Source organism: Aptenodytes forsteri, unplaced genomic scaffold, assembly GCF_000699145.1.
Source record: "Aptenodytes forsteri isolate BGI_AS27 unplaced genomic scaffold, ASM69914v1 Scaffold433, whole genome shotgun sequence".
In the NCBI taxonomy this organism is placed as follows: Eukaryota; Metazoa; Chordata; class Aves; order Sphenisciformes; family Spheniscidae; genus Aptenodytes; species Aptenodytes forsteri.
In genome coordinates, this window is record NW_008795028.1 from 1,433,347 (window position 1) to 1,447,027 (window position 13,681).

At 37.1% G+C, this 13,681-nt stretch overlaps 1 protein-coding gene across 1 annotated transcript in view; it reads right to left on the minus strand.

Annotated features, from left to right (window-relative positions):
• Nucleotides 1-13: 13 nt before the first annotated feature.
• RMDN1 (regulator of microtubule dynamics 1) overlaps nt 14-13,681 on the minus strand; it is a 23,029-nt gene continuing 9,361 nt past the window's right edge. The window contains exons 2-10 of the mRNA XM_009276047.1: nt 13,183-13,294; nt 10,541-10,628; nt 9,018-9,177; nt 8,264-8,353; nt 7,553-7,608; nt 5,386-5,473; nt 3,714-3,744; nt 2,270-2,403; nt 14-211 (exon numbers count right to left, since the gene is read on the minus strand). Of these exons, the coding sequence (XP_009274322.1) occupies nt 173-211; nt 2,270-2,403; nt 3,714-3,744; nt 5,386-5,473; nt 7,553-7,608; nt 8,264-8,353; nt 9,018-9,177; nt 10,541-10,628; nt 13,183-13,294 (798 nt within the window). The 3' untranslated portion in view covers nt 14-172. The remainder of the gene's footprint in view (nt 212-2,269; nt 2,404-3,713; nt 3,745-5,385; nt 5,474-7,552; nt 7,609-8,263; nt 8,354-9,017; nt 9,178-10,540; nt 10,629-13,182; nt 13,295-13,681) is intronic.

Here is a 13,681-nt window from a genome sequence, read left to right on the forward strand (position 1 = left end):
GATCACATAATGAAACAGATCTTCCAGTAGACAGTTTAATTGAAACAAGATGGGAATAGTAGGTTTAGGCTATACTTTTATTAACAGCTTCAATAAACCAAAGTAGTAGTTGAGGTCTCTTTCCTATGCTGCTCAAACCTGAGGCATTGAATTCCCGTTATCTTGTTTCTTGTTATATAGAATTAAGCAACTCCAAAGCTTCTTTCTGTACCTGAAAGAAATAAATATACTCGTAACAAAACAGTGCCAGGTAGTTATAGGCTCTTCTAGCAGAACTTACCATGCAAGCACCCTAACGTTTCACCACAGTTCTGTAAATTCAGAACCTTCCTAAGACTAGTCATTTTTCTTCTGTAGTTCAAGATGCTCCACACTTGAAACACGAATGGGAATAAAACCACTTAAGCCAGTGCCTTCAGTGTAATTCACTTACTATACATAGTAAGTTTATTTGGGTTGAATGCAGATGATTAGCTCTTAATTTGCTGTAGTCCAACAGTAGCATGTAGCAAGTTGTCCTATTTCTGACCATAACCAACCAACCTAGGGTTTTCAAAACTCTGGACAGCGCCTAAGGAAGTGTGAGAAGCCTGTTTCTGAGACACCCTTTGCCTAGGGATTCTGGGTAAAATCTAATAAAGATTGAGTATGACCTCTAACATCTATGTTAAAAAACAAACAAACAAAAAACAACCAACAAACTTCTGGCCCTGACAGAGCAAGCAGTGCAGAGAATGTAAGCCAGATACTGCAGGTACTCAGAGGTAAAAAAAGTTCAGAAAACCTACTTATGCCTACCTCTGCCAAATGCAGAGACAAGAATTCCAATTTCTCTGCACAGGCCAGTTTCCTTCTTACTGGACTACCAAGTCTAGTTCCCAATGAACTTTGCATTTTACACATTCACCCAGAGAATGGAGAGAATACCACCTCTCTCTGTTCAGCAGCTCTGCACCCTTCTAGGAGATAAGGAAATAGATGTTTGTACCAGGAGGCCAAGCACGGCTGCAGCAGATACGCGGTTTAACAACTTGGCTGCTGCACAAAAATCACTACTGACTCCTTCTGCGTGGTTTCTAAAGAAAGGCAAGCTTTTGTGACCACTGGTTTCACATGTGCCTCCAGCTACTAGTAACTGTCAGAAGAATTGACCGATTTCATACATACCTGAGACCACTACTCCTTTAGGCTCTTAAATCCCTATACATTTTGCAAAGCTGTGGAGGAACGGAACCCTTACTCATATTTCTACTGAAAGATGTTACTGAAGGAGCTCACTTTTGGGAGAAACAGTTCAAGCCTCACTAGAGAATCTCCAGAGGGAAACCTCAGTAGTGTTTTTTCTGAGGTGTGAAGTGCAAAATCCTACCAAAGTATTTCTTACAATTAGGACATTCAGAACGTCACAACACATTTGGATGTTTTCTGTAACAGTTAAAGCATCTCACACTGCAGCTTATTGCTAAATGAATTAGAGGTCAATCAACCATAAGAAAAATCAATTGGAAATCAGGCTTTGTTAGTCCTGATGCTAACAGGATTGTTTATGAAAGATAACTGCAACTGCTGTGGTTTATACTGAATGCAGGATTAGGTCTGAACAAGTCTAATGGATTACCCCTCCTGGAAGTACTCTGTATGTGTTTAGGTAGGAAGCAGATGCCTACCATCCAAACCAGGATCCTTCTGAGCAGTTCAAAAGGGTAATTAAGTGCCTCATGTCACCTAGCATTGGAGATTTGCTATCAAAGATACATTACTTCCATTTGTCTCAATTCAGATAGTCTGAATCTCTCCCTAGGGGCCTGGAAAGGACTGCAATGTTAAGTTTTATGGATCTAGCAAGTTTTTGATACATCCATGCTTTTTTCTTCCTCCGGTTCACGTGGTTTTTAGCTGTTCCAAAACACGATTTCTACCTTTCCAGTTTTAGGCATATGAAAAGTGAGTCTGTGCTCACATAGACACAGGTTAGCTCAGGTGCCTGCCTTAACTTCAACAACGCAGTTAAGGGTGGGTTGTTAGCACTACAAAAACATCGTGAAGAAGAACGCATAACGGTTCTTTATTACAAACAGAGTATTTCCAACCATTGTGTTCAGAGGCAGTTACCAACATTCTAGAATTTTTTGGTGTCTGGATGTGATCCTAGAATATAGGGGCTTAACTACAACTTACTCTGAGTTAACTTTATAAAACATTCCACTGCCATGATGTCACACGTTGGTTACAATATATGATTGTACTATTACAGTTCTTAACTTCCTACCTGTTTGTCCTCTTCTGTATGTGCAGGATACTCCTTTGCTTTGCTTAACCACAGAAGAGCCATCTTTTTATTGTTTAGCTTCAAGTATGTCTTCCCCAAAAAGAGTAAGTTTTTGCTGTAGAAATTTGGGTCAACTGTATAGAGACAGGAGAAAAGCTTTAAATGAGAATGAGCAGCATACTATCAAAGCCATGATACAGTGTCACTCCTTTAAATACTTATTTCGGAAAAGATGAATAGTATATTGGCTTTGGATCAGAAGGAAGCCAATGTAAATCTTTGACTTGCTAGACTTTGGTCTCATATACAGTTACGTTAGCTAGCAGCTTGTTAGTTAATATACTAACTGAAACTAGATTCCTCACAAAGAGCAAAGCAGTGAGCTTAATGCATAACAGTTTTGCTTTGCAGATTCTGTGCTTTTCTGGACCTAGTAGGTGCAAAAGGCAATGCAACCAGCTTAGCAAATACAGGGAAGGAAATAAAGGGCACATTTCCTAGCTTCAGACCATGCACATACAGATCTTAGCTTAACTTTTGCTACACAGGCAGAAAACTTGAAACTGTTTGTACCTGCATTTAAATTTTTTTAAGGAGAGATTTTAGAAGTTGCTTTTATAAAGCATCCTTTGGCTATCAATCATTACTAAAGACTAGTCTTGCCTACTGTTCATACTTATAGCACAGGCTTTCTCTGTTGCTGGATCTAAGGTCAGGATTCAAAATATATGGAGGTGTTTTCGAGGCAAATTTTGAGATTGAGTCCACCATTCCAGTTCACAGCTGCAGTACATGACACCCAGGGGAAGATAAGCAATGAACTTTAACTTTTAACTTCACTGATATAACTATATACAAATCTTTCATAGAACACTATCTTCCCTTGTCTTCCTTTATCTTTCAGCTAGTCAGTTTTGCTTATGGCTTCACTCTTGGAGAAGTAATAGGTCCATATTTTCTTTTACATGTGGACAGTTTTACTGCTAGTTAGATTGGCACTCTGATCCAAATGGCTTCTGAAATAATAAGAAAGTGTGCTTTCTTGGTTCTATTTAGAATACAGAGGACTTTTGAACTTTAAGAACATTTAGAAAAAGTGACATAAAATTCCCTTTTTTGCTTGCTTCTTCCCCCTGCATTCCAGTTGAATGCCTTGGGGAAGAGTACTTTGTTACTAATGAAGGTACAAATTTCACTTCAATACTTACTCTGAAAAAAAGCCCTCATCTTACGCTCTAAGTGATGATAGTAAGTGTGTAAAGTACTTTTGAGTATCTCTGGTGAAACATTCCATTGTAACAGTCTAGCATGTTGACTAGCACAACAGGCTGATAAGTTTATCAGCAGATCATACGCTATTAAGATAATACCGAAAGCTAGAGGTTTATTGCAAGTCATCATTCATAAAAGATACTATTCTGTCCAAAAAAGGTAGAAGTATTACCTTCCTCCGCCATGTGGAAGTAACGAAGAGCCTGCAAAAGATAAAGTTATCTTCTTTAAAATGGAGAATAGACGGAACACAGTAGTCAATCTAAAGCCTTATGCGCATGCTCAACATAGCTGAAGAAGGACTCCCTGTCCATGATCTTATTTTTATTAATTCAGGATGCTACTGATGGTTCTCATTCAATGTACAAGCAGATTCGACATCTTCTCAACAGAACTAGTACTTATCCAACTATTCCCCTGCCACTTCCTCCATAAGTACAGTACCTCGTATTTGTCCCTAGCAAATTGGATCATGTTTTTCCAGTCGTCAACTTGTCAAGATCATTTTGAATTTTATTTCTACCATCCAGCATATCTGCAGTTTTCCCCGGCCAGTTCTCATGTATAAATTTAATAGATGAAACAAATCTTACGATTCAGGTCATTAATGTTGATAAATACTTCAGGGAGAACTGATTGCTACAGAGCACCAGTTAGTATCCTCTTACTTGAGAATAAACCTTTATGAAATCCACACACATTTTTCAACTAGTTTCCCATCCTGAACATCAGAAATTTCAGTCCATTCCTACCTCTTCCTGATGTTACTAGCTGGAGAGAAAATACTGTCAGAGAACTTAAAGTGTGGACATATCTACAAAACTGATTTTGTACTGAAACTGCAGAAGTCTTACCAGTATGGCTCTACTACAGGTTGTGGGACAAGTTTGCTTCTTCAGCCACTTTAAGTGCTACAGAACTCGATGCTGGGACTGGCATGATTCTGCAGTATTCGAAATCCTGGCTGACACTTTGTATTCTTCCAAGAGTGATTTTCAGCAAAACTTACAAGCTTGACATTCCATTAAAAAGTTTTCTTTCTTTTTCAATCAGAGCTTAAATTGCTTTCTGTGTAACAGCAAGCAGCCTTCTACAGTTACTTTCTAGTGACTCCTCCCCACACACACCTTAAAAGAACAAAACATAGTGGGCCAGGTATTGGTTGATCTAAACAAACAAAGATTATAAACTTTCCTATTACCCATTTAATTTTCAAGTTTCTATATATGTACAAGTGTTTAAATAAGATGCATACTGTGTTAAGACACCCTAGAAGATGCACATCTGGACAGTATGTTTTAGGGTGTATGAAAACAGGAATTTTCACAGCAAAGATGAACAAAAGTACTTTCAACTGAAAAAAACCCACACCATACGTAGACAGGAGATGAGAAGCTATTTGTTAGTGGTAAGTAACAAAATAAGCTGTTGCTTTTTGCATTTAATATAAAGGGGAAAATTCTAATAATCCTATCAAATAAGTACATGGTATAACACCACCATATAAAACATAAGCACTGGAACAAGTACAGACATTATCTGCAATAGATCAAAATAGCAAATACAAACTAAGTTACATATAGCTTGTTATTTTCTGCTGTACAAACTACATTGAAATAATTTTCAATATTCTGTGTGCCACAGCTGAAAAAAAATAAAGATTTTTATGTTTTTAGATATCCCTCACTCTCCTGTTATATTCTTATTTTATCAATGACAGTTGTAAACTCACAAGTCCATGGTTATTCCATAAGCAGAAGTCAGCTTTGTCAGGAAAATTAGTAAAAGTATATCAACAGCTTTATGGGGGGAATAATAAGCTGTGAAACGTTTTCATATTGTACCTCTTGAAATGTGGAGGTCGGTGGTGTAGCAAATAGCGTTGCAGCTATTTTTCTTTGGTACCATGGCATTTCAGCAAAGGAGTAACACCTGGAGCAAAAGAAAACATTTGTATATATCCTTCACATTTTCTCTTGGTTTTGAGTAACATTCTCGTATCTTGGGCATCATAATTGTTGTTTCCGAGAGTCACAACAACTCCAGCCACACTGCAAGTTCTATAAGCAAGTTCTTACAACTGTACAACAAAATAGCAAGATGTTTGAAGTTGCTGCGTAGCTCTGCTAAAGAAGTTTCGGTGTGTCTTTTACTGGGAACTGCTGTTACATTAGGCAAAACTGGAGACAGCTTTTGAGCTTGAATGATTTTAACGATTTATGTGTATTTGATATTGTTCTAATGTATTTGCAAAAACAGGGTGCAACTGAGTAATGTCATTGCCTTACCTCACCACTACCTTGTTTTTCTCAATTATTAATATAAAGCAGATCTGCAGTACATTCCTGAAAGACTCTGATCTATAAGAATGAAAATAAACCTAAGAATCAAACTACTGTGTTCTAGGCTAGGCCATTCTACGCTGTTTTCCTATCTACTAAATAACAAAGGTAATCAGTCACCTATCTTAGAGATGCTGAAAGGGTTAAACATTTGTTAAGTATTTCAAATATGTAGAACATTCCAGGTGTAAACATTAAACAATGCTATTCACTTTATTACCCTCCCACAGCGAGTATAAAAATATTACTCACTGTGTAAAATAGGGTACTCTAGAGGAGGTGAAAAATTAATAAATGCAAATATGGAAGTGTTCAGAGGAGAGGGGGGGAAAGGCATGGAATACACAGTCTGAATTGAAATTGTGCTATCAGATGTGCCTTATCAGAAATGCCAATAAAAGAGGTTCAATCCAGGATAGACTAGAAAGGAGAAAAATACTAAAGACTTGGCTGATAACAAATCCCAGTTTCAGATCAAGACGCTCTGGGATTCAATAATGAGTATATTTAAATATGTAATGTGGGGATATTTTAGTGCCAAAACCAGTAATAATCTCACACTTCTGATCATCTTTTCTAATTTTCCTTAGAAACAGTGTCTTAAGTACTTTCCAGAACAGGCTTCCTATCTCAAAACTGACTTTGAGGCTCATTGAGTTGGTAGCATACGCTTCTGTTTAGAAATTTGGACTATTGCAATTGTTAGGTCATGTGAGAATGAGTGGTAGACGCTGAAAAACTGAAGTAAGTTTGTAAACTAATACAAAACTCCGGAGCAGTAGATTGTAGTTTACTCTGATACTCAAGAGTCCAGAAAAAAACACAGAGAAGGTGGCTGTGGTTTTTAGTATTTTTTTTTAAGCTACGACTACATTGGCTTTATTTATTTTCAGTCTCTCAGTCTTACAGTAGAGATTTCCTGTACAACAATGTGGCAGCTTTGGTCTCTTTCAGACAAATAACCAGAAATGCTGTCTGGAGTCCCTCACTAACACATAAAAGATACTGCTTTCAACCACACCGATTCACAGAATGCACTGGTTAGTGTGGAAACTTGTATTTCCAGTCCCTTCGCCTGCTATGTAACAGTAATTCTTAGTACCAACTTCACTGAGCAGTAAATTCAGTTTCAGAGATTTTAGTAATGCGTATGCATTTATAAGCTGCCTTTACTTAAATATAACTTTTAAAATACAGCATCCTGACAGATAATAACGGAAGTATTTTAGGAACACATCTCACTTTTGATAGCTTTTCACTGTACACAGATTATATTAAGTTGCGGCCATCGCTGAAATTCAATGTAAATTCAGTGTTGAGTTTTGTCTCCATTCACACCAGTAGAACGAAATGAGTAGCACTCACAATCTCTGACGTCTGCTATGGAAACATACGTACGTCTGCAAAATGAGTTTTTAATAGTTCCATACAGTAAAACAAATAAATGGAACAAGCAATTATTTTTCATCTTTTTGAACTGCGTAAGAATTAACAGCCAGACTTTTTCAAAGCATGACGTCCTATACCCGTCCAATAGGTTTTCATGTTTGCAGCAACGAATTACAAGCCACTGAATTATTTCAAGCATTTCTGCAATTCCTATAAGACATTCTATATTCTGGTATTTTTCTTTGCCACATGCTAACTTTTGTTTGAAAATACGCCTTACCAAATGCCTATAAGATGAATTGTTGTAGCATCTTTTGGATTCAGTTCAATGGCTCTCTAGTGAGGGGGGAAAAAAACACAACATTTAAAAAGTTGTTCTGCCACATTTGGATTAAAATACATTAAAAAAAAGTAGCCTTGTTATCCTACTGTTATTTAAACCAGATTAAGTGTGTAAAATTTCAAGGCGATACAGTATTTATTCAGTGCACGACTAAGTCGGCTCACCTCCAAAAAACCAAAGACACTGACAGATTTCTAAGCACTTCTGTTTAGTAGGTCATTAAGAGTTTCACATGAGACTTGGCGTGTTCAGATTTTGATATAATTTCTGGTGATATAAAATTAATAGTCCTTTATCTTCTCCAGTATTTGTCTTTTACTGCTGCACAATCCACAGTTAAAAGGACGGCCACACATCCATTTCTCAATAGCACAGTTACATTTTATCTAGTCCTAAGCAGCGTCAAAAGCACTTCAGCTATTTCAAGACTCCCTTCTTTAGGGACTTAGTTTACTGCCAGAGATAATTTGTGCTCCTTATTGCTGGGGCATTCAGGACTGTCACAATAACCCAGAAAACAAAGTGTCACCAGGAGATTTGAACAGAAGTACACTTGCAAATTTTCACCAAAAAATAGTTCACAACTGTCACACAATCTACATACTGGACGCATTAATGCTGTCGTATGCAAAAAACTGTTTACATTACCTGGAAGTGCTCTTTGATAACAAAGGCATTTCCAATTTTAGTCTTGATTCCTTCAAAGTCTCCCACATCACTGAGGCAAATTGCATACCACTGTAATTCAAAGAACAAAAATAAAACATTTAATACAGTACTATAGCTATTAATAGTAAATTTAAAAAAACCCACCAACAGAACAGCTGCTACCACCACTAACGACAACAAGCAAGATGTATTTGTTATGAACAGCTCAGGCAGCATCAGAGCAACCTGCTGGTCTGCATGCGTAAGGGAATCAATGTCCCCTTCTTATCCGAGATGCCAACACAATTGACTATACTTTGTTACCTCTCTGAGAGAAGCAGCACAAAAAAAAGAGCAGAACGAAGCTAGAGCCTGAAGTATTTCCAGTGAAACTCTACAGAGCTGCTGTTGTGCACAGAAACAGCATGCTGAATGTGGAGCGTGTACAACACTTTTAAGGCTACATCAGAGAAGGATGAGCTGATTACATCAGCTGTCATCAACCTGATCAGTCACCTCTTTCCATGGTCCTGCACACACTTAACCAGTTCGTGTTTCCTGTATACAGGAAATGTAGCTGCAAGCGTCTGAACTCTGATCTCCCAAAAAAGTTAGGGAGAATTAGAAGTCTCACTCATTCTCAACTGAAAAGTTAAATTATGCTGAAGTTTGCTGAAACAGCACGCTGACGTTTGTTCCAGTTTCTACTGGCAGAAATCACAGAACAAGATTTCAGTTATTTTGCTTGGCTCACCTTGTGTGCTGCAAAATTTGCTTCATTTTTTTCAAGTGCCTTTTTTGCATACTCAAGGGCTTCATAGGCCAGTTGTCTTTTCTCCTCTGCAGAAGTACTACTAAGCTGAGCTAGATCTCGTGATGCCCGCGCCAGCCGCCATAACAACTCTGCATCATCACTAGTTATGAACAGAAACACTAATGTTTTAAAGCAATAATGGAAACAAAGCAAGCAAAGGTCTTAAACCAGTCTTTCAATACGTATCTCAAGGGGGCGATAAGAAAACAGCATTATCATCTGTCATTCTATACAACCCCAAGGTAACAAACAACAAATGAACCCCCCCCCATTATAGACTGATGATACCTTTGTTCTGCCATTCAGTCCTGTGAAGCAACCATATCTGTAAGAAAGGACTTTCTTTTCTCAAAAAAAGATGCAGATCTAAAAAACCCAACAGTACCACACCAGAAGGAAAACAAGGACTACTTTGATTTTAGCCAGACGGTATTTTTTGCAGCATTCCACCGATACGATACTAATGTTTACTAGGAATGTTTAAAATATTATGCATCTTTTTCCCTACAATTGTACCTAAATAATGAAATTCTTCCTCGAACAACAGCGAAAAAACACAGATTAGCCATACCACCACCACATAAAGCTGTACATTTATATATTTATTTGTGTCACTGTATCAAATAGTGTATGGTATATTATAGCCCAAGAGAAGGGATTTTAAGTTCTATTATTTTGTTAACATATTGCTTTGAAACACTGCTTGCACTTACTATACTTTTACCTAACTATCATTTTAATTTTGGCTTACTATTTTAATAGAGACTTTAATATTTAATTTAAGTTTAGAAAGTCTTTCAGAGGTTCTGGCTATCTGGCTATAACACTCCCCCTCCTGTCCACCCCCCCCAACAGGAATACTGAAGTCAAAACTACCAGAAATCAAAAATATTAAAAAGCATACATGAGTTATTGCTAAACTCACAGCATCAATAAAAGCCAGTTTTCTTATCTGGAGTAAAACTGAGTCACTGCTCACAGCACAGCGGTCCTGCTCTAATTAACACAGTAACACAGAACTAGCAGACTCATTTTTCAGCCAAGTCACAAAAATGTTAAGTACTGCTACTAGAATCATTATTCCTCACAGAATAATTAGTATTGTTATGCACCTAGTACAAAGCTTACACCTTGCTTATGACATGGTGTGCCTTACAGGCTAGGACCTTCATTTAACTTCCCAGGCTTTATACTTGCACCCCTGGCAAGAACGAGAGAAAAGGAAAAAAAGAACTGAAAACTACTGAAAACAACTGCACAGTTGATTTCCTCCAGAAATGTTCTAGGAGTGAGATGCCTTGTCTCCTCCAAAGGAATGGACTCTTCAGTTTGCAATGCATTTGGTGCTTTCCCCATAAACAGCTTGTCCCAGTTCATTTAGCAATAATGTTTTGTGCGGTTAAGACATAACTACGTGAGTAGTTACACATAAGTCACGGTAATGTCTCAATGCAGTCAAGTACCTATTTTTATGCTGAACCAGCAACCGATACAGCTTTTCAGTTTCTCCACTCCCATACAGGTAGTCTGCTTGCTCTATAACTTCTTCCACTTAAGAAGGAATTAAAATTGTGGAAACAGAAGAACAAATTACATGTAATTAGGACATTATAGCATAAACAAAACATTTTAGAGCAGGACAACCTAGCTGAAACACAAAGAACAAATGATGTACTTCCTTTTTAGGCCGTCATTCCAAACAACTTATACGCACAGCAGGATTGGATAACCTACATTTACAATGAACAACTAGGAAGAGAAACAGTGCTGAATACACGCCTCTCTCACGGAACTACAAAACAGCTTTCAGCAACAGAGCTTTGGATGCTTAATGGATTTAACATTCAAAAGTGTCTTTCTCAATGCATCAGACTACTAGAAGCAATTTGTTTTCTTATTTGTGAAAATGGCAAAAAAAACCCCAAAACATATGAAAAGTATGACCAGGAGGGCAAGTGCAGTAGAGATCTGAGAGTAACAAAACCCCTTCATTAGTGTATTTCACAAATACGACTCCAAAAAATAAAGTTCATCTACTGAAACCTCTACGTGTTCAAGATACTAAAAGCAAAAATAATTTGAAAAATCAGAATTGGCTTTCTAGAGTATCAATTTATGAATTAAGTACCCATTGTTCTTATGATACTTCAATTCTTTTTCTAGAGAATACTTTAAAGCACAACAGAAATGGGGAAGTACGATTTCCACAACTGGCTGAATATAATAATATATAAATAAATATAATATGTATATAGTATGTAAAACAGCATTCCAGAAACAGAAATATCAAACACCACACCATACAGGATTCTAGCATGGAAACAGATGGAATTAGGAGGAAAAATACCCGAAGGGAAGCAGGTAGATAATTCTATTGAAGTATGTAACTGTACAGGAGAACAAACTCCGAGTTTACTCTTCTGCCAACATTAAAACATGAAAAAATTACCTTTTAAGTCAAAAGCCTTGTCTAATTTCTTACAGAACTTTCAGCTACGCTTATCGTCTCTTTGGTGTTACTCCTGGGTCCGTGATCAAACTTCTAAGTCAAAACATAAGCTCTACCCCCTGCTTCATAAAAATTAATCGTGTTTATAAGCTTTCTTTTTTCAAGTTATCTGCTGAATATGGTAGTGATGTTTCACAGCAGCACAGTTTTACTTACAGAAGAAAAAAACATTGAAGGCTACTAAACACAAAAGCTTCCTCTTCAGCTTAAAAAGATACTAGAATATAAATCAATGAAGGTTAGGAAAGCATTCTGGATAATTTTTAACCCTGCCATCTCTAAATGCCATCTATCAACCATTTCAAAGATAAGATAAGATAATGGTCTACATGGACTTTGGATTTTAGTGCCTAAGATCAGCTTCGTGGTACATCTTCAGTATTATCTTCAGTGAACTGTTACGTTTGCTTGTTGAGGCTCCCTGAACGCTACTAACATATCTAATGACTAAATGCTCAGAACTCGAACTTCTGAACACATTTCCCACCAGGTGTTTTATGTAAATTATCAGACTTTTATTTCTTTGAGAGTATTTTTCAGGTATTTCTTTTTTACTCTTATTTTCACCGTATATACTACTTGTCTTGCACAGAAAGCACACTAACATTGCTTTTCTTGGCAATGTAAATGCCAGATTCAAGTGAGAGCACGAAAAAAGACCAAAGGCAACTAAGTAGTGTTATTTATGTTCCTTGTGGGAAATTTTCTTATTTGTGTACTGAGTAGCTATTCACTGAAGCTCCTTCTATTACAGCAAATGGAACAGTTCCTTATCTGTTCAAAAGTCCATTGTCTGAATTTTTATTTCTATAAGCATAAACATCTAAGATGTTCCTCTCTGAGACACAGAGAAACAGGTTGTCTGAACTGACTACTGTCTAATCTACACAGTAAGCAAACATTTCAGTTAGGCTCATTCTCCATTCAGTTAGGCTCTTTCAAAACCCCTTAATTTACCATGTGATAGACAAGTTTCTAAGGCTGCAACAATATCCCCTTTTAAGATAATGTTACTTTTCTTCCAGTAGTGAGACTATCTTTATTCAGATCTTGAAAAGAACATTTTATCACTTGTTCTATTTGTTTCTGGTAGGTAAAGCAAGGCTTTTCTTCCCCTTTTTCAGTGTGACATAAATACAAAACATTTCTCGATTTTGTTTGAAATGCAATCTCAGTGCTGCTCGACTAAATTAAATGGGAATTGCACTGTGTTCATATTGAAAATCTGAACTAACTAAGATTTCCAGAAATTGATTAAGGTTTGGTCTGCATTCCTAATTGAACCATATCTTTCTCAGTAAGTTTTTTAAAGCTTGGGCAACAAGTTAGGTATCATACAACCTGTGCGTGTGTTATATCCTAGACAGGATGAGCTCCTAGGTCTGCTTTCAGTGACACTTGAAAGAATTACTTGTTAAAACTGCTACAAGGCTACCCTGAACCAATTCAAAAGCATCCTGTCATAGAAACACACTGCATGCAGTCTTAATGGAGAAAATCAAAAGCATTGCACCATTTTCCTATATAACTCTGGCACTAAAAATTTTAAGTTTTGCATTAGAATAACCTACATACTTCAAAATTTGAAAAAATTACCTTTGAAGCTTGCATGAACCTCAGCAAAGCCAGAAATCAGCTTGTGAGCTTCATAAAGCAAAAAGGACCCTGTTGAGAGCGTAAACCCCCTCTGAAGGCTTTTTCTAAGCACCTGCATGGGATCATAAGAGATGTATTAAACGTTGTCACTCAGAGTTAAAAAAGTTTTTCTCGTCTCTAGCACTAGTTATATTTCAGATTTTGAACAAAGACTTTTAAAAGTTAAAAAAACCTTCGTAAGAAAAAAACACGTCATCAAGAGGGTATTTTCTTACGTTTTTCCAACAGGGGCTCATAATTACGCTTTAAAATATGAACAGAGCACTAGACTAAAAATAAACCATAAATATGGATCAAACACAAGGTAAGAATGAAAAAAAGCAAACTTGTGGTTTTCAAACGAGCACAGGGATCCCAGCTTTTGCAAAAATGAACAACCAGCCTTTCGCCACGTCCCGCGATACCGGAGTCTCCACAGCTGCTCCCTGCACCCGCCTCC